This window comes from Pyrenophora tritici-repentis, chromosome 5, assembly GCF_003171515.1.
Source record: "Pyrenophora tritici-repentis strain M4 chromosome 5, whole genome shotgun sequence".
NCBI lineage: Eukaryota > Fungi > Ascomycota > Dothideomycetes > Pleosporales > Pleosporaceae > Pyrenophora > Pyrenophora tritici-repentis.
The window spans coordinates 397,737-422,396 of NC_089394.1; the positions used below are offsets into that span (position 1 = coordinate 397,737).

The window sequence follows — 24,660 nt, forward strand, 5'->3', positions numbered from 1 at the left end:
ACATGCTCATCTCCTCTGCACACCACTCATCTACATCCATGACTGTCCGTGACTGCACATCAGGGCGGATGAGGCCGATACGAGCACGAGTGCCGGTCGCTCACTCAAGAGCTAGGGACTACCCGACATTGAAGGCGCAGCCAGTTCTGGAACATGGACAGGTCCGCCCGAGGCATGCCCGAATTGGACGCGCTAGGCCCACCCCGCCAGCCAATAACAAACGCACATGATGCGGTGCGCCACAGGGCTGACCACCACGATGCCCTCACCCAAAAAGTGAACGAGCGGCTTGTTGAAGTCTTCACTTCGATGCTTCCGAATGACAACGTCATGACAAGATGACTCGTGCACGAGTGCATGTGGCATAGCAATGTTGGCTGTAGGCTCGGATCAACGGGATGCCATGACTATACTTCAAGGCTTTGGGCCACGGAAATTGCCCGCCTGCCGCCAATCTTCAACAAATAACAATCGTGATCGTCGCGACTTGAACGGCATGCTCCACCAATCTGTCAAGCAAAACCGTTGCGCAACCACCCTATCCATGCCAGCGCAACGTTTCAAACGGCCTTATTTTTGCGCCATCATCGTCATATACGCCATTCGAGCCTTCTTATAGTGCCTGAAACTGCACCAAACCGTACGTGCTTGCCCATGTTCATGTCTTATATTGTCTGATTTCCAATCCAGCTGCTGCCTTTACGACTCCACCGCAAGAGCCTTGAGTCCCACCAATCTGCCTTGCTTCTCGTCTACCGTGACTACGTAGTATTCTGCCCTGGTTCCCTGGAGCTCTACTCGGAACACCTTGACCGTGCCATCTCCTGCCTGCTTGACCGCGTCCACGACCTTCTTGTATTGGCTCTCGAAGCCGGTGCCCTTGACCTCCTCGACCTTGTCGCTGCCGATGAGTTTCTCAAGATCGTCTACAAGTACGTCAGCCTTTTGTTGTAAGCGAGATACTCTCTCCACCGCCGTGCGTATGCAAGACGATCATCGTGGGGTGCAAGTCGAAGCTTTCTTACCAGCCGACACACTGCTTCCCTCGAAGCTCAGCGCGACAGGCTCAAAAGGCTCGTCCGCATCGCTAACATAGTATTCCTCCACTTGCTCCAGCACCTTGGGCACTGCCGTGTTCACGCTCTTGGTGCCATAACCCTGCTTCTGCGACGCGTCCCTTGTCTCTGCCGATCCAATGTCTTGGTTAGCCTTGTCCAAGAAGGCCGCGTAGTCTGCATCCGACGACATGATGCGCAAATGTTCGCTTCGACGAGAAATTTGTACGTGGGCTTGCGAGATTGACGTGCGCAAGCTGAGGACCGCCTTGTGTGGTGACAGATGCCTAAATGCGACTTTCGTGTTGGAGCTTGGATGAAGTGAAGATATTTCTCTCCTGCAGATGTTGCCCCTGTTGAGACCGACGATTCTACAAGATTTGATCGTGTTTGTGTTAGGCACAGGTTGCGAGCTTGTGCGATACAAATGCTGGAGTGGTTTGCTCATGCTTGCCATGCGCCGTGCCATGACGCAACTGCTCGCTGTACACATGCGCAGTCAGAAAGCCTGACCCCACCATCCGTCACCTGGGCACCGCCCAACTCCACCTTCAATGTTTGCACCTTTGCTTTCATCAACAGAGGTTTGTATAAAAATTACATTCTTTCCTAACATGCCAAATTGCTATATCATTCTCGTTGGTGTTGACAAACTCACAACACCCGCACAAGCGCCAACACAATATAAAAGCGCAGGGTATCATCGCCATGCCGAGGAACGCTGCCACGTTCCTCTTGTCTTTTGACTCCGCTCAATCCTTCCCAACAAACCCATCAACCAACCGTTGCTCTCAAAGCTCAAACAAATAATATTTTGTTATGGATAAAGGAAACAGATTTAACAAAAGTACCGCTGCTCGTCATCCGAAATTGAACTATACAGTTTTCTGCCATTAAGCTCCTTGCGCCTTCTGCTCTACGACAGCAGGAGCATGGGAGACGCCGTTGGTAGGCGCAGTGCGTGGGCTGCTTCGCTCGGATTTGGCGCCATTTGCTTTGACTTCATCGCCTTCATCATCGTAGTTCTCATCAACATCCATGTGGCGAGCAGCCGGCTCATGGTGTTCAGGTCGCTCGATTGGTCGCTCAATCGGCCGCTCAGCCCGCTCCTGTTTTGGTGTTTCTGACATGCGAGACAATGGTCGCGTAGTTGTCATTGGGGGAAGCGATGGTGGATGATGAGCGGCCTCAGACGGGTGGTAACCATCGTTGAAACGGCGAGGGTCGGGGCCGTCTTGTGGGCTGTGACGAGGCACTTGCGGCGACGACATGCGATGAGGGGGTGTTGGACGGCGGCTGTGAGGCTCTTCCATCTTTTGGCGCTTTTCCTCGTTGCTTGGAGGCTTCGCAATGTGCTCACTGTCTTCCCATTCGCGGTGTCGCTTTGGAGGTGCGGTTGGTGGGCGCTCCTCGCGATCACGAGCTGCCTGCTCCGCTGCTGCTTGAGCAGAGGCTGGCGGAGGAGCACCACTGGCAATACCACCAGTGGCAGAGGGGTCAGCATGGTGCTGGTATGGCCCCTGGTACCCATTGCGTGGAGAAGCCGCTCGGTTCTCGACGATCGGGCGGACTTCTGGGGGAGGGCTGGCAGGACGAACAGCGTAGGGAGGCAACACGCTTGGGGCAGGAGCCTGAGTTGGCGGCCCACCAAGACCTGTAGGTGGAGGAGGTGGGGGGGGTGGCACACTGCCAGCATGGGGACCGTAGTTGGGGTTCGAGATCCGGTTGGGCTGCGGCGGTACCTGAGACTGCTGCTGCTGAGGTGGCAGTTGCGGCTGCGCATGAGTCGCCTGTGGGGTGAGCTGTGGTGGTGGTTGAGGGTGGTAGGGGCTAGGCGCGACATGGTGTGTTTTTGGAGAAGGCGACATGCCGCGACGCATTGGTCCTGGAGGTGGGGGACCAGCTGGACCTTGAGGACCAGGTCCGTTGGTGGGAGGACGAGGTGGCTCTGCGTATGACCTGGGTGCCTCCTGTCTTGGGCTGACAGGTCTGGGAGGCGCATGAGTAGGAGGACGAATAGCCTCACGCTGCTCATATGGGTTCAACTGCTGAGGTGGGAGGCCAGGCTCGCGGATTTGAGCGAGCGGTCGGTCCCATCCAGGTGCAATGGCCGGGGGAGCAGGGCCTTGGGGAGGCTGCTGAGGCTGGGGAGCACCCCATTGTGGAGCAGTAGGACCATGAACCGATGCAGGTTGGTAGGCTTGGGGATGTACATCCTGCGGGATCGGGGCATTGCCCTGGTTGGGGGCTCCAGCAGAAGTTTGCCCATTCTGCAGAAGCTGCAGGCGAGCCTTGATGTGGATGTTGGACGGGTCTAGGTCGGCCGCGCGCTGGTATGCGTCGAGCGCATCGGCAGTTTGGTTGTTGCAGGATTCGTACTGTGACATGGTCAGTGGTATGTTGGAAGTGTGGGAAGAACAAAAGACATACCAATGTGCCGAGATCGTACCAAACTTCGGATATGTTGGGGTTCAGGCGAATTGCTCGGGAATACGCGTCCAAAGCGTCGCGGTACTGGTTGATTTGGTAATACAGAACACCAATGCTACACCAGAACGTTGGGTTCCGTCCGTCACGGTACACGGCTTGTTGATAGGCCTCATACGCCTTGGGGTATTTCTGCTGTGACATGTAGCAGCGGCCCAGCAAGTACCAACTCTGAGCATCGGTTTGATCTGGAACACGTCGTTAGACACGCGCACACTAGTAGCGGAGTACAAGACATACCTGAGTTGACAGATTTTTCGAGATATTCGATGGCCTGTTCCTGGCTTGCATAATTGGTGCTTTGCTGGTGGTGTAACCATCCCAGCTGTTGCAGCACCTTGGCGTGATTGGGATCGCGCTCAAGGACCCGACGGTAGGCGCTCTTGGCTGCTTCAAACTAATCGGCATGTTAGTGATTGAGTGGTTACCAGGCTAGGTAGGACAAACCTCTTTCTGTTGCTCGTACACGTGACCGATCTGGAACCAGATGTCTTCCTCGGTCAGTGGGCGAGGCGGGTTGGTGACAATATATTTGAAGCACTGGCATGTTAGCAGGTTTCATGCGTCGTGATTTGGAAGCGCTTACGTCTAGACTTTGGTTGAACTTTTGCTGTTGCTTATAGATTATGCCAAGACGGAAGTAGATCTCGTTGGCCTTTTCGAACGTCGGCTCCATGCGCATGACTTGCGAGAAAGCCTCTTCGGCATGTTCCAGCGATCCATAGCGATCGTAGAGTATGCCAATTCCGTACCAGAGCTTGGGCTCCTGTTCTTTTGTTAGAATATGATAAAAGGCGGAGAATGCGCGACAAGACATACCTTGGGATCTTGAAGATGGTAAAGTGCCTGCTGGTAGGCCGAGTAGGCCTGCTGCAAGTCATCCATCATCAAGTAGCAGTGTCCTGGAAGTGTTAGTCGCGTCGCGCACAATTTGCGAAGCTATGTCTTACCGAGGCTACCCCAGACATCACCGTTGGTCGAGTCGACTTTGAGAATGGTGCGCAGATACTCGACAGCGGCTGGGAAAGCATCTTTGGTACGCAGAATACAGGCAATGCCCTGCATGGCTGGTACAGACCACTGGTTGAACTTCAAGGCTTGCTCGTAGCACTGCATAGCACCATCGTAGTCCTGCATTTGCTCGGAGAGGGAACCTGCGGCGCGTCAATTGAGTCGTAGCATATATGCGATGGTGTGTGACTTACCCATCTGAGTCCAGACAGCCTCGGTCAGCTGTCCCAAGTACTGCGACGGGGTCTTTGGCTGATTTGCGTGGGGCGGATGTCCGTTGACCTGCGCGTGGGCTGGATGCTGGCCTACATGGTGTAGGGGCATGCCCGTGGTGGGCGAAGGTTGCTGGTGCTGGGCCATGACGGCTGTTCGCGACAGCGCTGCCTACAATGCGACAAGTGCGCTACTGAAGCCGCGGCGAAGACGGGATGGATGGTGGTGAGCAAGTCAAAACCAAACAGAGGCACGGGTAGTATGGCCAGGGTGTCTGCTCTGGTCGGGTTTAGATGGGATTCGATGGTGGGAATGGAGGATACATACAGGTGTTGGCGGGCGCGTCTCGCAAGCGTGCCGACGGGTGAGAGTCGAGGCGTGGAGAGGCTGGCGCGGAGAAGAGCAGCAGCGCGCAGAGAGGAACACGGACGATGTGGACCCCAACTCGTATCAGGCTTGGATATGGAGGAAGCAGCAAAGCTGATGTCTCGTCACTGACAGCGTGTGGGAGAGAGACTGTCGTGGGATGCAGCCTCGTGTAGGAGAAACAAGTGAGGAAGTAGCAGACGGAGCGAAGAGGGAAGGGGCAGGGCGGTCCAACGCTCTTTCTGTGTGGGTTAGGGTTACGAGATGCTCCAGGACGATTGCATCTGTGCGAGCCATGGGCAAGCTGATCCCTGTCAACACCAAAAGCCACAATCGGGACCCGCCAACAAATTATGCCCAGACACGCCGCCCACCTTCTTACACGTGCTTACATGGCAGCCTTGTGTCCGCCGCCTGTGTCCACGAGCAGTGGGTGAAGCCAAGAAATCATGACAGTATTGTTATTGCAACCATGGCATTTATTCAATGATTATTATGACTACTTGATGCGCCTCTGTCAGGAAACGAGGGCGTGGTCGATCCGGTAGCGTTCGTGCCAGGTTCCAAGGTTCTATCGGCTCCGCTACTCGGTTCGATGGATACGGTACCAGTACCGCTATTGCGCTATATGCGGAGGCCAGATCAATCTGTTTCGCCGACGCAACTCGCAGCTCTTGGGCGCAGTGGGCGAGAATGAGCTACCTCCACATGCACAAGTCTGCTCCAATTTTTAGTCATTACCGTCATCATCACAATGGGTTTCGACATGCCTGTCAGCTCATCTGGAATTGGGCGGTCAGGTTTCTTTTCTTTTCAGCGGCAAAGACTGATGGCGTCGCGGAGGTTTATGATGTGATGAGGGCAGGCAGTTGCCAGCCACGCGACTCTTCCCAAGGCCAGTGCGAGGGTGTGGTCGGAATGTGGGTAGCGACGTAGCGACATAGCGACGTGGAGCAGTACAGTAGTGGGCGGACATTTGGTGGACACCTGGAGGGCTGCACGCACACGCGCATGCTTGGTGCTGACGGTTGCCGTCAAAGGCTTGGCTCAGGGCAACGGCACCTTGCAGGGCGTGCAGGGCTTGTAGGGTAGGCCTTTTGCAGGCTCTTGTCGGGATACACAGACTGACACAGAAAGGACTACGGGGGCAGGCAAGGCACAAGGGAGGAAGCGATGATCCCTCGCCAAGCGGCACGTCTCCTCCACATCTGAAGCTTCCGGTCGTCTGCTTAGTCTCGGCATGCATCAGTGCTGTGACCGCTCCCGCGAGCTCGTGTCACCCAATCCATCCCTGCCGCAGCCTGCAATCTGACAAGGAGTCGATCATTGAGCTGGCGCATGAGCACCAGAGCCGGGATTGCGTCGCCCCAGGCTGCGAGACCAGGCCGCTGGCGTCTGCCGCCGCCCCAGTCGAGCCGTGATTGCGTCGACTTGGCCTTGGCCCTGCAAAGCCCACGGCACCGTTCGCGGATATGTGACAAGAGGCGCACCTGTCGATACCCTTTTGGGCCCTGGCGTTCCACCGAACAGCCTGACCGAAATAAGAATATCGGCCCGCCGCTAGGAACAAGCCACTCACTGGCCACGTGAAACTAACGACGGCCCATAGCCACACCAAGTGGACCCAGGGGAGGAGGCCTGCGCGTCATCAGAGCCAGCCGTGCCGGTATAAGCGAACGCTGCCCTGCGAATCCGGAAGGTCGTCGTCGTTGTCGTCGTGGTCGCGATGAACAGCCCACCGCCTCAGAACCCACAGTCATGGCTGCCTCACTGCGCCATACTACTGCGACCGCTACTGACTTCTGCAGCGCATCGAGCGCGGGCACGCTTGCGAAACGCACCAACTGTTTGTTTCATCGTGCCTGTGTGGTGACGCTTTCGAGGCCCAGATCTGCACCGGCGCGACAGCCCGTGACCTCAACTTCATCGTGTAATCTTCGACCACCTAGGGTAGCCGCAGTGACATTGGACACGCACAAGAACACCAGCACTGTCGCCGTGTGCACCTTGTGTCGCGTGCTAGCCCAAATGCCATGTGTAGGCAGGTGCGCATCATTGCACTGTCCAACTTACATTAGCTGCCCTAATCGCGCCATCTGCGAATACGGTGGCTGGTTTATATCACAATTTAGAGTCAGGAATCGCCAACTGTCGTCGATCTGGGTGGAGTGCTTGTCCAACATGCGGTACCCCAACATTGCTTCTGTAATCTTGTATTACCCAGCGCCCGTTCAAAAAGCAAACATGGTCCATGCCGCCAGCTCACAAAAGCCTCTATCAATATCGATTCTCCCCTGCCCTCGCTGCAACCACACGCCCGCGCGCCCCAGCCGGCAAATGGCTGCCAGTTCACCTATTTAGCCAATACTCCTTCTCCCATCCGACGACCCCTACTATCACCCACACCCAACACCCCTCGTCCAACATACATATACATCCGAATGTCACACGGCGCTTAAACGCTTATACCCACCTGCATGCAGCGGCGGCATCCCTCTTTACCACCTAGCCAACGCTTGTACTCCGGGGAGCTGCCCACAGCTGCCTCATATACTGCAATAACCGTTTCGTCTTTTGGCCGCCGACACATGTCCAACATGCCTTTTCCTCGCTAACTTTTATGTACGGTAGATTGATTACCTACCCCCCCCCTCCCCTCCCCTCCCCTCCCCTCCCTCTGTGACACAACACTTCCCGGCGAGGGCCTGCATGGGCTCGCTAATGCAGCCGATCGACAGAACCCCGCGTGGGCGAGGTAGGTGAGTGGTTGGCAACCGCCGTTGGCTGACAGGTCGCGCATGACGACGACTTTCTCTTGCTCTTGTCTTGTCCGACCAAGACGACCCTTCTCCGCCCAGCGATCCACAATTAAGTAAGCTGCAGCCGTCCTGCGTCTGCTGCTGCTGCTGGTGGAAAGACGGAGGAGGAGGAACAAGCCTTTTCTGCATCTCCACTTTTTTTCCGCCCTTGTATGTCGGCTCCACATATTTAGCACATCCCCATCCATCCATTCCCTCGACTCGGCATTGCCGTTGTTTCGAGGCAACGGGTATTTGCTGCTTGTTGCTTGCAATCCTGCGCTGCTGCTGCAATCACACACGCTTGTGTGGAGCTGAGAAAAGGGCAGGCGCTGCGAAGAAATGGGGTGGCGCGTCGTACCACCTTTGCATTCCCTCCACACACCACACACACCCACACCCACACCCACACGACTCGTAAATCTACCGGACCATCTCCTCGCTCCCTCCCTTTTGACGGCCTTGGTGTGTGTGTCAAAAACAATCCTCGTAATGGGTTGCCTTAATATATAATCTCCGTGTTATCCACTTCTCCTCCAAGTGTTCCAAAACTTTATTTTCTGGTGTGAGCAACGTGAAATTCACTCACTCCTTCCGTGGGGGAAGAAAGACGAAACTTGCAGTTGTTCGCTCGCTTACTTGCTCAACGGGTGCCTCTCAACGGGATGCTTGTGCATGTGCATGTTGGTGTAGGTAGTGTGGGTAGAAAAGGGCCGGCAACGAACCGATTACTTGTGTGGATACCGTTGTTCTTTACCCACATTTTTTTTACTTGGTAGCTACATACTTACGTAGCGGTAGCTGGCTGCAGTCTCGCTTCACTATGATGATGATGAATAACGATAATGAAGCGGAGGAGAAATCCCCGAGCTGCTACGCATACGCACACAACAACCCTATAGTACCACCACAACCACAATAAAATTATACAACAAATCCCCACAGCTCCGTCTGTCGCACACGAACAAAACCAATACATTTTACCCAGCTGCATACTGTATGTATGTAGCTGCCTCGCTGACAGCGTGTGCAGTGGGGTTCTCCGTCACGGCACTCGCAACCTCGGAGGGGTTCGCCGCCCGGCGGCGGTGCGGTGGAGTAGTACGAGCCCTAGCCGCCGCTGCCTGCCTTGCCTTGCTTGACTTGCCTGCTGCGCGCTGCTTTTCCTTGCCCGATCCGATCCGAGGACTGGCCCCATATATCCTGCGGGATCTGAAGGGGCGCGGCGTTGCTAAGAATATATGCGGCGTTGGTGTGTGTGGGGTGGGTGGGTTGGTGGATGAGAAGAAAGGGGGGAGGGGGGTAGGCGCGCGGGAAAGGGAGACGGGATGGGTGGTGTGAATGGTATGGAGGGTTGGGGGTATGGAGGAAGGTGTGTTGAGTGTATGGGTTAGAGTGAATTGTTGTTTGGGTTTTGTCTGATCGGCGTGGTGGGTTCGGGTGGTGGTGGATCTTTTGACCCACAAGACTGTGGAGTTTGAATGTCGCTGTTTGCGAGGTAAAGTGTTTCTGCGCGTTGGGCTTTTGGGTCCATTTTCCTGCAAGTGTGAGGTTTTCATGTGTACTTGGTCCGACAAGACTGTTGGTTTGATCATATTTTTTAACTTCAATGAGGTATAGAATGAACGTGGGTTGAGCCTCTATAATTTTGGATAAGTATATCGCATCTAGAATCTCTACAAGCATTATGATAACGACGTCAGAATGTAAGAGTAACTGCGGAAACTGTCGTTAGTCTTCCTCAGACTTTTAACCTGCCGTTTATGGAGCCTTGAAATATCTCGGTATGGGTAGCAGAGAGTCACCAACTACACAGTTTCTTCACATCCAACCTAGTAATCTACCATACATCGTCCCTACACCCAAATACTCATTGCCCAAACACCTCTTCTCAGCCATACCTCTTCATAGTCCCAATCCACTCCCTCAAACACTCACCTTCTCATATCACGCTGTCAGCCGAGCCCTAACCCGCACTGCCGTCACACTTTCCCACGCAAGCCACAAACAACCGTATTCGGCGTCCTCCCAAGCTTCTAAACGGCCAGCGATTTCCACCAAACAAATTGCACGTTCCTAGCCACCTGTCAGCGGTGTCTTCTCGGCCGACACAGACGCGGCTATCTCAGGATCCGTTAACGCGTGGCAAGTGAGACAATCGGGCTGGGGTCCGGGGTATCGTGAATAGAATTTGTGAAGCGGATGGTTCCGGAGTTTGATAGAACATGTATAAGTAAAGAAAAGGGAGGGGTGAAGGCAGCGCGACGGGACGGAACGACCAGAGTTAGTCATGCTGCAATAGTTACCACATCTGTGTAACACCTTCTCTCCGACGACAGCGTGCCTCTAAGACGCAGGTACAAACACCCCCAACCCAACCTCCCCAATCCATCATCACTCCCACCCTCCACACCCCAACCGGGCAGCCCACCCGATTCGTCACCCACACTCTGGATCTCTCTTCCCAATTGGAAAAACCCGCAACCCAAGCGGGCGCGCCCCCAACTCAACCCACCACAAGGCAGTTTTTTTTTATCCTTCGTGACAGTGTGCCAAAGTTTCTTAGCCCCTTGTCTAGTGCTGACATCTGTTCCGCTCGGATATGCCGATGCGTTGGTTGCATGGATGGCATGGATGGGTCATGCTGTTTAAGTAAGCTTCTTACACCTTGCATGTCTCACGTTTTGTGTGCTGTTGGGGTGGGGAGGATAGAGGGGTCTGGGCTCGGGTGAGTTGCTTGCGGTAAGGGGAGAAGGTTTGGACGCGTGGATGGGGGGTTTGTGAATGTGGTGATGGAAAAGTTTGTTTGTGGTTGGTGAATGTCTGTCCTCGCTTTTTTGTAGGAAAATGGGTACATTTGTATCTTGTTGTTTGTGTTTGTATGCGGTGAGATAGACATGTCGGTTTGCTGAACCGGCACTTGAGTACGCCGAATCCGTGCTTTTCTCGCTATTCAAACCGAACTGAGGCACTGTTAATCACATCTGCTTCTCACATGCGCCTGTGTCTCGCCTGTGTCTGTGTCTGTGCATCGTAGAAGGGAAATGACGTCTTATCTCAGCCAAAGAAGCTTAATCGTCTTCTTCTTCTCCACGCGGAGATGCCTTCCATCATGATGATCGTTCGTGTAAGAACTAAGCCAGCATTTTTCCTGGTGGTCTTACTCCCCCACCTGACACGGCCAGTGCCGCTTATGGTCGAGGGTCGATGTGATGAACTGGAACTGGAACAATGGGTTTCCGAACCGCAACGGTACTAGAGCGAGGTCGAATGTAACAGGGTTTGTTCCAAATTTTATTCTTTTGTATCGATACTGAAGACCTGTTATAACCCGTTCCTCTGGGTCCATGCGAAAATGCCGCCGCTAAACATAGAATACAGGGTTTCCACTCACGCAGGCTCTGCCCATGTTTCATGCAAATCGCATTTTGTAGTGTACCGTGCTATTGAGTAATGTGTATATAAGTATGTACCATGCAGCAAATCGTCCCAAGGTTACCTCGCAACAAACAAGACCAAAATCTTCAGGGTATATATTTCCAAACTCCAACATTTCCCGCCCACTCCCAGTTTGCGCCAGAAAATCAGGAAACTCCACAAATGTCAGCCGGCTCAGCCCCGTCTGGGGAAAGGGGACTTGGGCCTCTGAAAATTAATCTTGTCATCATCGGACCGACACGTCAAACTCGGGCCGTTGTAGCTGCATGGCAATTCAATGCACGTGCTATTCGCGTTCGACCCCCTGTAGGCGGGTATTCGGTTGATAGAGTTGGCGATGGCGGCCCTGTCTCGGAGACGCCGATAAGATACTTTTGACGTGATAAAACCGTTTCTTTACCGCACCGCTCCGTGTCCAAGTTGGCGTAGCGCTTTCGTGCTTGATTCAGTTTGGCTTTCCGCTCCCAGCTTAGGGCTCGGTTTCGTGACAGGCGGTATAGGAAGTTGTAAGCAGCAGTGAAATTCTCCGACCCACTTATTGCTGCTCGTCTTCCTTCCTTTCAATAGTGTCTGCAGGTGCGTGAACTTTACTTGCAGACCTTCTTCCACATGCAATTTGTGCACATGCCTTGACTTCGATTCATGACTTTGTGTTCTCGTTGTGTTTCGGGGCATGGGTGGCCCAGCCGCAGCTTCTCTGCTTCTTCGCATATGCGCAGCACAGGACCGTTGTTGGGCTGGGGCTGTGGTATCCAGTGGTTGCACACGTGTAAGGTGTAGAAAATGTAGCACATATTCAGGGTGCTCTAGGGTTGTAGTCGGCGATAGGATGGTATCTTGTGTGGGTCCGCGAGGTTGCCGTCGTACGTACAGTGCCGGTCGGTTTGGTAGAGAAATCGTACGATGAGTGGACCCTGAGGTTGCGAGCGCTTCCGTGGTTGTCGTGAGGCTATACTCCAAGGTGGTATACTGGCGATTGTAGGCGACAATACGAATCAATAGGGCTTCGCTGGTGTGATCGAGTACCAGGTCTTCTGTTCTTTCGTAGCCTCTCAATACCACCTCTTCAACAAACTTGAGACAACATCCCAACAACACAGTAATGCAGATCCGAGCCTTCTTGCAATCTTTATTGTCTGCCAGAGGGGCAGTTTTTGAATTGGGGCTCTAGCTGCTAAAGAATCTGTCGATGATGCAAGCCTCGTACGCTGAGATGTCGCAACGGGTTTTTCTTAAAACAAACTTGTCGAAAAAGGAATGTGCCCACCACCCCAGAATTACTCGTGTCTCGTGAGCAGATGCAGGCCTAGGCAGAAGCAAAGAGAGAGAGGGGAAAGGAGAAGAAAAGAAGGCCTGTCTGCTCTTGACTTGAACCCCGACGGCCACCATGGTTTTTGAAATGTCGTTGGATCAAAAGGAAAAAAAGCAAGTACACCGGAACGCAAGTTAACGTTGCACAGGCCACCCAATCTGCTCTGCACTTCCCACCCTTACAGTGCGTCAGGCGGTCCCATATCCCTTCTTTTACACAGCGGTTTACGAGAAAGGCTGTTGTCAATGACGGCATGATGCAAAGAAGGGAGACGAGTGGTCTAGTCCGTGCGGTGAAGGACGGCGTGACCCGCGACCCATTGTACTGGATCGCATTACTGCGGGCTTGGGTGGTGTTGATTACTATACTAGCACTTGTGGTTCCCGAATGCGAGATACGACCTTCTTGTTTCGCAAGTGGGAGGGAAGCTTGTGAGCCTCGATGCTTTTGCTCGTTTGCTGACTCGATGTGCGACGGTTGCAAGTGGCATGTTTACCTGACAGTGCGGGAAATAAGGGGGCGAACATGTCATGGACAAGTGGTTCGCGCTAGCTTGGTCAGGATGCGAGGGCTTTCATTTTTCTTCGTGCGACCTTCACACCTCGCTCTGCTGTCCCTACGGCTGTTGTTCTTCCACCCACAGTACTGGATCGCGGCCCGTAATGCATTACAGTCTGGCGTTTGAGGCGGTGATCTCATGTCCACTTCGTGTCCTAAAATCAAGGACTGCCCTACCACACGGCTGAACCTGTATAGCCGGGTCACAGATGTGTCTTCGAGAAGGTGCGGCACAGAGGGACCATATGTGGTCTGATCGAGCGAATCGAGTGGCCTCATTGCTGGGTGCCACTGGCGTTACTAATGTATTGCCCAGATGCTGCATGTCGAGTCACAGCCGATGAGGCTTGTGGGAGGCTTGAAAGAGGCAGCTGAGTCGGCCTGCATGTCGGACCAACAACGCTTGGATTTCTTGACATGATCATCCGTCCGGTACTTGAATATGCTGCGCGATTGCCGCGATGAAAGTACCGTAGGATGAGGATGAGCATCAGGCCCATGTCTCGGAACCAGCTCTCGCCGGAAAAAGAAGTAGTAGGTATCGATACACACGCGAAGGAAGGAACACAAAAAAAAGCGACTCAGCAAACAGTGGCTGGCTCCGACAAGCCGATGCTGTCATGATTCTCATTGCCCCTCTATCATGCATCTCTTGGTTTCTAATGACAGCTCAACAACAAAAAACAGGGGTGTCGTCATGATACTTGGCTTTCTCCTTCCTTTTTCGTCCCACCTCGTCTAAACAATTAACAATCCCACCGGAAACGCATGATAGCGTTCCGTCAGGAGATATGCACCACCCTGTTCATGTCGAAACCCGTACCTGACCAGCCTGTCGCGTGTTCATCGCTTAAATCTCAACAGTATGGATACTTACAAAAGTCTCCGCACATGTCACAAGTGACGTCTAAAGCTGCAGGCATCTGATTGGCGGCCCACTAACCGGTGTATACACGACGCCACTGTATGTAACCATCCGGGTTGAACCCAACCTGCGACCACACGCTGCTCGCCGACTAAATCGAGATGCGGTTGAAGTTATGGCTTACGATTCGACACGTGGTGATGCTTGCCGACCCAGCATTGCATACTGCAAGGAGAGTAGGCCCCGATCATGCGGCCGATCTTGCATGAGATAGGATAGCCCTATCCAGAGCGAGCCGACACTCTGGTTCTTCTTCAGCAAGGACAATTCAAACAAGACATGTCGCCGTGAAATTTATATTGCAAGCGTCGATCAGCTTGACATATCAACCTGTGGCGGTTCAACGGCATGGATATATGCAGCGGTGTGTATAAGCGGGCTAGAGGCCGCCACAGATCCTACGACTCCAAGCCATTAACCCCACTGTAGCGCTATTAGATTACGAAAAATAGCGGCTGTTGATATAATATGGAGGAAAGCTCGGTCGGCGATCTGAATAGTTGACGCTTTGCTTGTGATTCAGCCGTGGGCTGAGAGCCAAGGCTGATGTTAATAGTTATATATACCGGGGCATGCTTCTATACATTGCTACTATTGGTAGTCCAACTCTTCAAGTATCGACGTCGTTTCTATCTCTACGTACACTCGAGTACTCTAGTTCCCCTAGTATCACTTCTCCCACACGGCAGCAGTATCCAACATGTCGCAAAGTCTTTGAAGAAAGATCATAAATTTAGAAAAAAGGCACCCCACCCCCACCATATTGCACTTCGAACCACAATCAAACACGCCACAAATAGCAAAGCACAAAAGCAACAACTTTATGCTCACTTTCTACATCACACCACACTCTCTGTTCACATCCAAACCCCCAACCAGCCTTCCACAGCACCAGCTCCACCTCTCTCCACACTTTCCTACAATCATCCTCCTACCTTGCAGTCACGCAAGTCATACCACGCTACAGTCACAAAATTCTGACCCAGACCTTCTCTATCAGACGCCAACGACGCCTCTTCTCCACAATCTCCGTCTAATTTGTCTTACTTTTCCACCGCTTATTCCCTATATTTTCTTCTAATATGTCAAGTGGAACACAACGATACATCAACTCACCTACTCCGTATAAGTATAACAGCTCACAAGAGCTAGCACATCTCCCTATAACTGCTTACCCGAGATCTACTCAAACGTGAGAGAGACGCATAGGCGAAGATTTAGGCCATGCTTATCATCAACAACAAGTATAATAGAAAGAGAGAGACGAGGGAGATGTAAGCACATAGTCTACTACGGTCCACCGCCTTTCACATGTAAGATGTGAATGTACCAAGACTGGCGGATAAGAGCGCAGCAAAAGAGTACAAAGTCGATGTAGCTCTAATCTACACACTGTTCCTTACTGGAGATGTAGTATTCCACATACTACTCCTGCTTCTGCTGCTCTTGTCCTGCGCCATCCGCACACATGCACAACCACAGCCACACACATCTTTCACCACCAAAAAACCCAAGTCAAAGATGCAAGTTTCGATAATAAAAAACTTAACAGAACTACTTATCTTACAAAAACCCATCGTCGTCATCACCACCGTCCATCCATCCATCCTACCCATCCACATGCTAAAAAACGCCCTCAATGTATGAGCTCTTTTTTACTCTGTAAAAAACCCGTAAAGGACAGCACAAAAACGCCATGTATAACACCACCCACTTTCCAAACAACATGTGTAGTTAGAAAGGAAGAACGGGGCGTGTGGGGTAGGTAGGGGGGGAATCAAGGTACAAGTTTGAAAGGAAACGGAAAAAGGGAAGAATGCGCCTGAGACTCCGGTATGAGGGGGGTTTGGTGTAAAAGAACAACATAGCAGTTAGACTCCTCGCGCGTATGAAGGCGGTTGTTGTGATGAACGAACGGGGCTAGTCATGGTTTGCTGGCCCGTCGTGTGTGTGGAAGCGACGGATGACGGATGGTACTTCTTCTTCCCACGCCTGTGGCTCACTCACTCACTCGTCACAACACCATATCCCTACTCAGTACTCCCCATTATCCGGCGACGCAACACTAGCGGGCTCAACACTAGCACTCGCCCTCGCTCTCTCCTTTGCCCCACCACCACTGCTGAGACTGAGTTTAATCTTCTTCTTCTTGGGCGACTCGCCCCCGTCGTCGTTTTCACGATCGCGCTTACCCTCGCTCCTCTCACTGTTTTCGCTGTGTTTGCGATCAAAGTCTGGTCTATTACCCGTCTTGAGCTTGACTTTAAGTGTGCCACCACCGCCACTGCCGTTATTGCCAGATCTGTCGCGATCTGCCTTCTTGATATAGGAACTCTTCTTCTTGATTTTGCGGCGCTCGGGCGTATCGTTGTCGATGCCGAGTTCGTCGGCGTCGTCGTCGGCGTGCTTCTTGATGGGCGAGATACCCTTTGATTTGCTGCTGCTCTTCGGGTTGGACGTGTCGGGTGCGGGTGTGCCCATGCGACTTCCCAGTGGCGTGTTGCCTACACCTGAGCCTGAGCCGTTGTGTCCCGCCAGCTTTGCCATTGCATTGCGCGAGCTCTGCCGCCCACTTATGCCTAGGCATTTCTCTAGATGTTGTGCGAATCGCGTGATGAGTAGACTGCGCTTGCAGTTTGGACATGTGTGCCATGGGATGTATGAGGCTGGCTTGCCGCCGGTGTTGAGTTTGATCTCCTTGGTGTCGCCACCTGCCATGTCCGTGTCTTGTGAGCCTGGTGTGCCTACACTCTCTTTCTCTGCATTCTTCTGCTGCTGCTTGATCAATTCTCGCTCCTTCTTGCTTTTAGCCATATCGGTCGGGAACGGATTGCCGTATAAATCATGGCCCGGTCTTTGGACGTAGGGGTATAGCAGACAGTACTCCTTGGTCAGATCTGGGTTCTGCATGCCCTTACCCATGATCGGGGCCATTAACCGGGGAAGCTTGCAGTGCGGACATGTTATCTCTGGTGTCGTCTTGAGCGGGTTTCCCTTGAGGAATACGCGCCCATTCTCGTACTTTGCGGCGGGCGTGTCGGCGATGGGTATCGACGTGGCGCCGTTTGTGTTTTGTTTCTGCGACTGCGGCTCGAGGTTCTGGAGGGCGATGGATTCGGCCTGGGTGGCAGCCGACTGCATACGGAGCAGCTTCTCGGATCGGTGACATGATAATGCCGTGGTGAAGACAATGTTGCTCACCAAGTCTTCTAGAATACCCGTCGTCTGCCGTCTTCTTAGCAGGCGCACGTATCAAAGCATAGCCGAGGAGGCGGTTTGCGGTTTGCGGTTAGAAGATAAGATGTAGAAGCCTACCAGTTCTGCCAGCACATCTGACGGTAGTCCGATAGCAGCGTCGACGCCTTCGCCCTGCTCTTCTCCCGGCCGATCCTCCGACATGTCGATCGCTCGCTGCTGGTTTTTGCGATGCGACGCGATGCTAAAGGACGGAGAAAGCGACGCTGCCAACTGCACATGTGCTGAGACGCTAGCGTCAGTTACGGGAGGTACCTAGGTACGTCTCCGTGGCACCCCTGTCACGGTCCCGATTAGCGCCACGCATCTACTAACCATGCAAGCCATCTGAACTACCCCACACCACCACAGCTTTCACCTTCTCCACTGCATGCACCATGATTGTTGGCGTTGCTGGCATTGCAAGTGTCAAAGCCATGAAGCTATTGTATTTTTGATAAACTTTGGTCATCCATCTAGTGCGTCTAGACCACTTCCCACCGCGCCAACCTACCGATGGTGCTTCCGGCTTGTCTTACAATACACACGCGCTCTGCTCGTGGTACGCCTTGCTCAGACCCAAGACTACATACCCTGTTTACAGCTACATTGGCAACAGCCGTCGGCATACCTTCGCCGAGGTTGTAGTTACCAGTCGTGACGAAACCGATGAGGTCCACTTCGTCAGGTACCATGGGATAGTTTTCCTCGCCAGCTTTTGGCGGGCCCTCATTCAACCTTGGAGCCTCTAGTAAACTCTGCGCAAGCCTCTGACGCTGTGTGGGCGTTGGCTTGTCGACAGTTCGATGGCCCTTTTTGCTAGACGTACGTTTGACGCCGGGCTGAGGCATCAATGATAGCCATTTGCTTCGAAGCTCTGGGTCTGTTGGTAGTCGGTAGATGCGAGCGCAGTCCGTTGGAGTGCCTCGTTGTATCATGGTCAACTTCACAGTGAAGAGCGAGCGTGATGATTCACTAGCATCGCCATGTCCGTCCACTAGATTGGTTGCCTGGCGACACGAGAGCTGACGAAACGGCGCGTCAAACTGCTCCAATACCTTTTGAATGCGTGTTTCAGTCGGTGCAGGCAGTAACCGCTCCCAGTCACACGCCCAGGGATCTCCGACCTCGCCCTTCTTGCCTCTACCAAGGTCAATAGTGGACCATTCGATTCGCTTACCTTTCGGACGCTTCGTCCACTCGTGCTTTCTAGCTTCTCGTTCATGCAGCTCCCATGTCCAACCAGCATCTGTGCCGGGATGATCGTACGGAAAATGGGGTATCGAGCGCTCAAAGTCGACCTGGCGCCTCTCCTTCAAACCGCCAAACCTCGGGTTGCCGCCTGTAGATACTGGGTAGCGCATCATCTGTCGCCACACTGCCATGACACACTTCCAAGGTAGCATTATGGTCCAGGATCTGCTTTCACGCGACGTGAATATAAGTGTTGGTATACGTGGGTCGGTCGATCGAGGTTCAAGCGCCTGGCCTAGTGTGCACATGCTTTTGCGGCGGTTGATGGACTTTTGAGATGGCATCGTACGCTGTGCTGTCAATCGGGAAGTGGTGTCGAAAATCGAGGCGGCAGTCTGCGTCTTGTCAATCGGCCAAGCAGCCAGAATCTCAGTCAAAGTGTCCAGAGACTGTTGGTCTTTTGCTATCGGTGTGGGGGCAGGAGGATCGCGGAGTCGAGGATCCGGTATATCGAATGCCAACAGAGCACCGGCTGGTAGTGAGGCAGCGTCTGTTACAGAAGCCAAGGTAGGCCACAAAGACTGTGGAGAGTCTGTAGCAGCATCCGAAGTAGACAAAGGTACGAGAATGGAGCAGAGTGTCTCCGCAGCTGCAGGTCCTGTTATCTCAATCGAGCCGATCTCAAAGCGGAGATCATGTACGGTGACGGCTGGCTTCTGCACTTTGGAGATCCGGATAACCTCGTTCCAGAGCTGCAGAAACACACCTGGATGCGCCCGAATGAAGACCTTCCTCTTGTCTCCATCGTTTGCTGATGCACACCATATGACAGTGACGCGAGCAATCTTCCGAGGTAGCCTTGCTTCTCTCTCGTATATCCAACCCTCCCATGCCCGAGTACCGTTTCTCCACTTTCTAGCCCTGCCTTTGTCTTGCCAAGGGTCCTCTCCACCATCTATGCCAAAGTGAAGGCCCTTTAGCATCCCAAGTATGCTGGCCTCGGGACCCTCCAGGCTGATGGTAGACATGTAGCTCATGTCCCAAGCCACCGCTCCTCGCTGGGTCGCAGCTCGGTGCGTCAGACGATAGGCCTTGGTGACTGGCTTCAATGGGATTGCGAACCGCCAGAGGGGCTCTTTCGGGTCTGTCATCTTTGCGCGCTTGGTGTGCCATAAATGTGTGGGCAACCATGTCTTATCTCGCTGACGTCTGCGGAACCGTGACGGAGGGGTAGCTGGTGTAGCTAGGGCAGGGAATTTGCGCCTCGGTCTGGCGTTGGATACAGGCTTCATGACTTCCTTCGGAGGGTTCTCCATGGATATATCACCATCCTGGTCCTTCTCGCCTGTCCCTGTCACTACATTACCTGCATCCTTCCGCCTCTTCGCCCTCTTCTCCCAGTCTTGTCTACTCTTCTCCCTCCCTTTCTTGCGCAGATACTTTTTCTTTCCCTTGCCAATACCACTACCGCTCGTACCTCTTGAAATGGGCGTATTATCTTCTTTTGCCTCTTGTCGTGCCCTCACCCGCAGTCTTTTAGGTACGCGTTGCGGATTGTGGCTCGCAGTACGCCTGCGCAATTCTCTAGGCACTTCTTGAAATGCCCTCCGCGAAAGCCCCTTCTTCGCGGCTCGCATGGCATTCTCCAGCGACTTAATCTCCGTCTCATGTGACTTGAGAAAGTTCTTGACGTTGAGCTCGCCATTGGGATACGCGTCACGAGTCGGCGTGGCGGCGATGGCATGCTGCGGTCTCAACGGGAACCGGGCGCGCTTTGGATTGTTGCCGGGGCCGGGGTGTGAAGCTTGCTTCCTCTTCTTTGACGTGTCGGCCATGGTGGTTGCCCAGGTGTCGTCATGTGGGTTCGTCTAGCTAAGTTTCGTTGGGGACGATGGCAACCAAAAGCTTGTTGGCCTGCTAATTCTCTTCGCGATACATCCCCACACCAACCGCCTAGCGTATCGTAAGAGTCACGATGGCACGTGCTCTTCCGAATCGCCGAGAGCGAACCGAAAAGGACTGGACCCTTTCAGCACCGACGGGCGATTTGTTAAATTACACAAACATCCAGGCCAACAATGGCATTTTGTTTCATCAGCGCCGCCCCTAGTCCGTTAATTGCTTGAAATCGTCCATTCACGACCGTCGTCATTTCGCATCGCCGTGGATAAGCCCCACTTTCACGGCCCCCGTGATTGCAGCGAACCCCCTGCATTATGCTCAGCCATCGTTGGACCTTGCCCTGTCTAAGACAGTCGTCGCTGGGTCTGTTCGTAGAATGTTTTCCTACCTTTGTGTTCACTCCCACTGAGTCCCATCCACACAACACAACAGCATTCCTTTGACACAACCACGCCTTGCAGCACTCTGACTTCACCTTCCATTGTTTCTGAACTTCGCAACACACTATAATTATAGTTCATAATGATCCAGACATATACTACAATGTCGCCTGCTTTCCCTCCCCCTGAGGACATGTGCAAGTTGAACTTCAGCCCTCTACGATCACCGTCTCCGAGAAGACGATTCAACCACGAACGCAACCAGTCCGAGGCTGCCCCGCGTATCCGACCCATCAGTTTCCAAGCCCCCTCACCCATGGCACAACAACACGCAAAGCGAGCTTCAATCTACGTCTCAGACGCTTCCATCATTCTTGCTTCACCAGTCAAGACGGCGAGTTCGCTGCTTGCCAACGAGGAGTCAACAGCGGAACCCATCGACCACTACAAAATCCTGGAAATCACACCCGCGGCCACGACGGACGAAGTAAAGGCAGCGTACCGCAAACTCCGAGCCGTCTACTTCTCAAGCAATGCACAGAAATACCGTCGTCTGACAGCCGCCTTCGACGTGCTGATGGACCCGGAAGCCCGCCAAGTCTACGATCTAAATTACATGCCACGTGCACCGGAGCCCTCATCTCTCGCTAGCATCGGCGAGATTCCGGAGCCGGGCAAGCATTGGCGCAAGGACAGCGCCCACGGCGACGACTCTGTGATTGAAGAGGAAGACGAGGATGAGGACGAGGAGATGCTGGAGGAGATTCAAGAAGAAGAGATTCAAGAAGAGGTCCGTGACGATGACCCGAATTGGGGCCTCAAACGCTACCAACCCACTCACAACCCCATGCTCGGCTCCGAGCCTTACTTCTCCTACATTCCGCTGCCCACGCAGTCCCTACCCAAGTGTAGACAGCCGTCGTACCTTGGCGTCTACGCCGCCTATGCGCTGCCAAATTAGAAGAGAGACGCAACTCTTTTTTCTCGTTGGTCGCTCTTTCCTATGTCAACAACTCACCACCAGACTGGAACACAAATTCGCTGTTTTCCTCACCCATGTTTTTCCTTACGTACCCGCGTATTCTTTCGCAATCTCTCTCCTCCCCCCACACCTGTCTGAGGCATCAGAGAGGTTTGTGTGTTGTGTGTCCTGGAAATGGTAATCTCATCTGTCGATCTTAGCGTGTATTTTTTTTCACATCTGTCTGAGCGAAAGCGATCGAGCGTTTATATGCGTATCTGCATACAACTCTTATCTACACTGAGAGCCCCTCACCCTTCATCTCTTTCCTCTCACTCATCAGCACCACCACCAAAGAAAGGTTTGATCATCTACCCTACCACCTTATATGTAAAGCAAATTGTACCTCATACCTGGCTTATGGGAGAAACCAATTACATATCAATGAATAATGTCTTTGAATGAAAGAAGAATAGAATGACCATTTTTGACAAGTTCCCGTTGATTGTTGAACAACTGTGCCACATGTGAACATGTCAGCTCGCCATCCCTTGTTCTGCTGGTTATCCAATCATCAAAACCACCGAGAACAGCACAAGTACTGTCGGTATCGTAATCTGTGCGGGAGGGGGTCTAGGCACATGAGATGTTTTATTTTATGAAAATTACTCAAATCCTAGAACACGTTGTTACTATGTAAAGGCATAGGTCGCGTTAATGCATACATATATGCATTGCGTGTTAATACGCGTAATTTTAGTAATTAAAAAGCTCACGGTTCAACCATGCCTCACGACTCACGGCCTCACGGGCTTACTGTAGGCCATGTGTGAAACAGACGTGTGCCCGTGCGAACGACACGGTCCTTGGGGTACATGGTTTCGCGTACTCTGACACTCGTAAGGTTATCGGGTCGGACTAAGAGGTTTTCTGGTGGTGTACATCATGTCATGTTCTCAGTTTTCGCGTACACTAATAGCACAAGGTTATCAAGATGCTTCTGGTGGTCAATCATGTCATGTTTTGAGCGTTTGCATACCCTGACAGCTCAGGTTTGTGTCATGTGCTGCGCGCAAACAAGTCAATGACATCACACAAAGTTTAGGTTTACGTTCGCTAGGGCTAAGGCGAAAAACACATGGAACCAGAGCTGCAATTTGCTGATAATCCGCTCGCTTTATGATACAAAGTGCTCTAAGCTGTGCAATGTGTCGAGCTCTGATCCAGTTTGTCCGCTCCCTGCGCTCTAGAATGAATTTGTCGCATGCTGAAACTAGTGCCATGGGAAAGTGATTGTCTACTGGTCGAGCTTTACGGGGAAGTTGCCGTTCTCTGGATTTCACGTGTTAGATATTTCCTGGGTCGGTGGTGTGATATAACATGATAAGACAATTCACGTCATCATGTGCAAAGCGCGCATGAAGGAGGCAAACTCACCACGCTGGTCGTCCCATCGCGAGGTCCAGCCGTTGGGGCATAGAGACCTGTAGGCCAACATGAACTGTTTCCCGTTAATACAACAAGTCCGATGCTCGGGGCATATTCATTCATGGGGTGTTGCGCACCTGGCGGCAGGGGGCAAAGTCCTCGCCCTTGGCGATAATGCACTTGTGGTAGTCGACGTAGTTTTGCCAGCAGTGCTTGGTCTGGTTCTGGTTGGGGAAGCGGGCATCGAAGCCTATGCGCGCCGAAGCTTGTCAGTATCTCTCATGGGGTGTCTGGGGACCGTTTAAACGACTGTTCCGGGGGCGCTTGAGGTCGCAATGGGGTTTTGGAGGTGGCGTACCAGCTGCGGAGTGAAGGGTTAGCTATTTATTCGAGGGGATGCGGAGTAGCGGGAAAAGCTCACCAGTGACAAACTTGAAGGGCTTGGTTACGAGCTCGTCGCCGTTCTCGCCGTTCTCGTTGTCAGACATTATTGCGATTGTTTACGGGAAGGGGTTTGTGGTGTTGTCGCAGCAATGGCAGGGCTTGGATGAGGCTTGGGAAGTGGTGACGGAAGTCAAGTGGTGAGGTTGCGCCATGCTTGGACCCGAAGCGCATTGTCCACACACAATTCGCTCGGCGTTTTCCGGGAAAGACGCCCAAGTGTCCCGCGACCTCTCTCAGCATCTGCGTGCTTGTGACGAAACCCGCGAAAGCTACACATCGGTCTAAACCACCACGTCGACTTTACTCGCCACTCTCGACTCCAATTGCATTCACTACCAAACATCCGCAATCATGTTCAAAGCTACCAGGGCCTTGTCGATGCAGCCGACTCGCATGATGGCTATGCAGCCCACGCGCTTCATGGCCATGCGCCAGAGCCCGCAACTCTTCATGAGGCAGACGCTTCAGATGCGCAGGCCTGTGCCTGTATGTTCTTGGGCTTACAGACAACACTTTTACTAATGGACATGCTGACAATGGTGTAGAAGGAGGACCACGGCGGTGAGATAACCACAGCGATATGAGCATGATGCTCGGGGCTTGAATTGACAATGTAATAGCCCACACCGTGTCTCAGCGCCTCCGCCAGCTGAAGAACATCCCCACTGAAATTTGGCCTCTTAGTACGTCGATGCTATGGTTCCCTGTGAGAGTTGCTTTGCTAACCCTGAATGTGTAGTTATTGTCCTCGGGTAAGCCCTCGATTGCACACCAAATACACACGCATGATCTAATACACATCTGCAGCGTCGCCGTCGGCATGGCCTTCTTCTCCATTACCCGAAAGCTCTGGGTCGACAAGACTCTCCGCCTCAGGAGGCAGGGCAAGGAGTAGATATACTTCGAAAGGGGATATATACAAGATGAAGATGGGATAGGCGGGCTTGGAAGGGC

At 53.0% G+C, this 24,660-nt stretch overlaps 7 protein-coding genes across 7 annotated transcripts; 2 read left to right on the forward strand and 5 right to left on the reverse strand.

The window, feature by feature from the left end:
- Window positions 1–699: 699 nt before the first annotated feature.
- PtrM4_101110 (uncharacterized protein) lies at window positions 700–1,248 on the reverse strand (the record flags this gene model as incomplete). Its single annotated transcript, XM_001936458.2, has 2 exons — window positions 700–926; window positions 1,026–1,248. The coding sequence occupies 2 exons, from the start codon at window positions 1,246–1,248 to the stop codon at window positions 700–702; spliced, it is 450 nt and encodes a 149-aa protein (XP_001936493.1).
- Window positions 1,249–1,948: 700 nt separating this feature from the next.
- PtrM4_101120 (uncharacterized protein) lies at window positions 1,949–4,913 on the reverse strand (the record flags this gene model as incomplete). The annotated part of the gene is made up of 9 exons (XM_066107426.1): window positions 1,949–2,709; window positions 2,956–3,433; window positions 3,486–3,730; window positions 3,783–3,939; window positions 3,990–4,082; window positions 4,129–4,308; window positions 4,362–4,444; window positions 4,493–4,696; window positions 4,748–4,913. The coding sequence occupies 9 exons, from the start codon at window positions 4,911–4,913 to the stop codon at window positions 1,949–1,951; spliced, it is 2,367 nt and encodes a 788-aa protein (XP_065961875.1).
- A 12,969-nt stretch (window positions 4,914–17,882) lies between these two features.
- Window positions 17,883–20,426, reverse strand: PtrM4_101130 (ribonuclease P complex subunit Pop1; the record flags this gene model as incomplete). The annotated part of the gene is made up of 1 exon (XM_001936454.2): window positions 17,883–20,426. The coding sequence occupies one exon, from the start codon at window positions 20,424–20,426 to the stop codon at window positions 17,883–17,885; it is 2,544 nt and encodes an 847-aa protein (XP_001936489.2).
- Window positions 20,427–21,036: 610 nt separating this feature from the next.
- On the forward strand, window positions 21,037–21,834 carry PtrM4_101140 (DnaJ, DnaJ-class molecular chaperone with C-terminal Zn finger domain protein; the record flags this gene model as incomplete). Its single annotated transcript, XM_066107427.1, has 2 exons — window positions 21,037–21,496; window positions 21,644–21,834. The coding sequence occupies 2 exons, from the start codon at window positions 21,037–21,039 to the stop codon at window positions 21,832–21,834; spliced, it is 651 nt and encodes a 216-aa protein (XP_065961876.1).
- A 1,297-nt stretch (window positions 21,835–23,131) lies between these two features.
- On the reverse strand, window positions 23,132–23,332 carry PtrM4_101150 (uncharacterized protein; the record flags this gene model as incomplete). Its single annotated transcript, XM_001936452.2, has 2 exons — window positions 23,132–23,166; window positions 23,272–23,332. The coding sequence occupies 2 exons, from the start codon at window positions 23,330–23,332 to the stop codon at window positions 23,132–23,134; spliced, it is 96 nt and encodes a 31-aa protein (XP_001936487.2).
- Window positions 23,333–23,531: 199 nt separating this feature from the next.
- Window positions 23,532–23,750, reverse strand: PtrM4_101160 (uncharacterized protein; the record flags this gene model as incomplete). The annotated part of the gene is made up of 2 exons (XM_066107428.1): window positions 23,532–23,623; window positions 23,684–23,750. 2 exons carry the CDS (start codon window positions 23,748–23,750, stop codon window positions 23,532–23,534), a joined length of 159 nt encoding a protein of 52 aa, XP_065961877.1.
- Window positions 23,751–24,057: 307 nt separating this feature from the next.
- PtrM4_101170 (B12D domain containing protein) lies at window positions 24,058–24,601 on the forward strand (the record flags this gene model as incomplete). The annotated part of the gene is made up of 5 exons (XM_001936451.2): window positions 24,058–24,192; window positions 24,252–24,267; window positions 24,327–24,389; window positions 24,446–24,458; window positions 24,514–24,601. 5 exons carry the CDS (start codon window positions 24,058–24,060, stop codon window positions 24,599–24,601), a joined length of 315 nt encoding a protein of 104 aa, XP_001936486.1.
- Window positions 24,602–24,660: the final 59 nt, after the last annotated feature.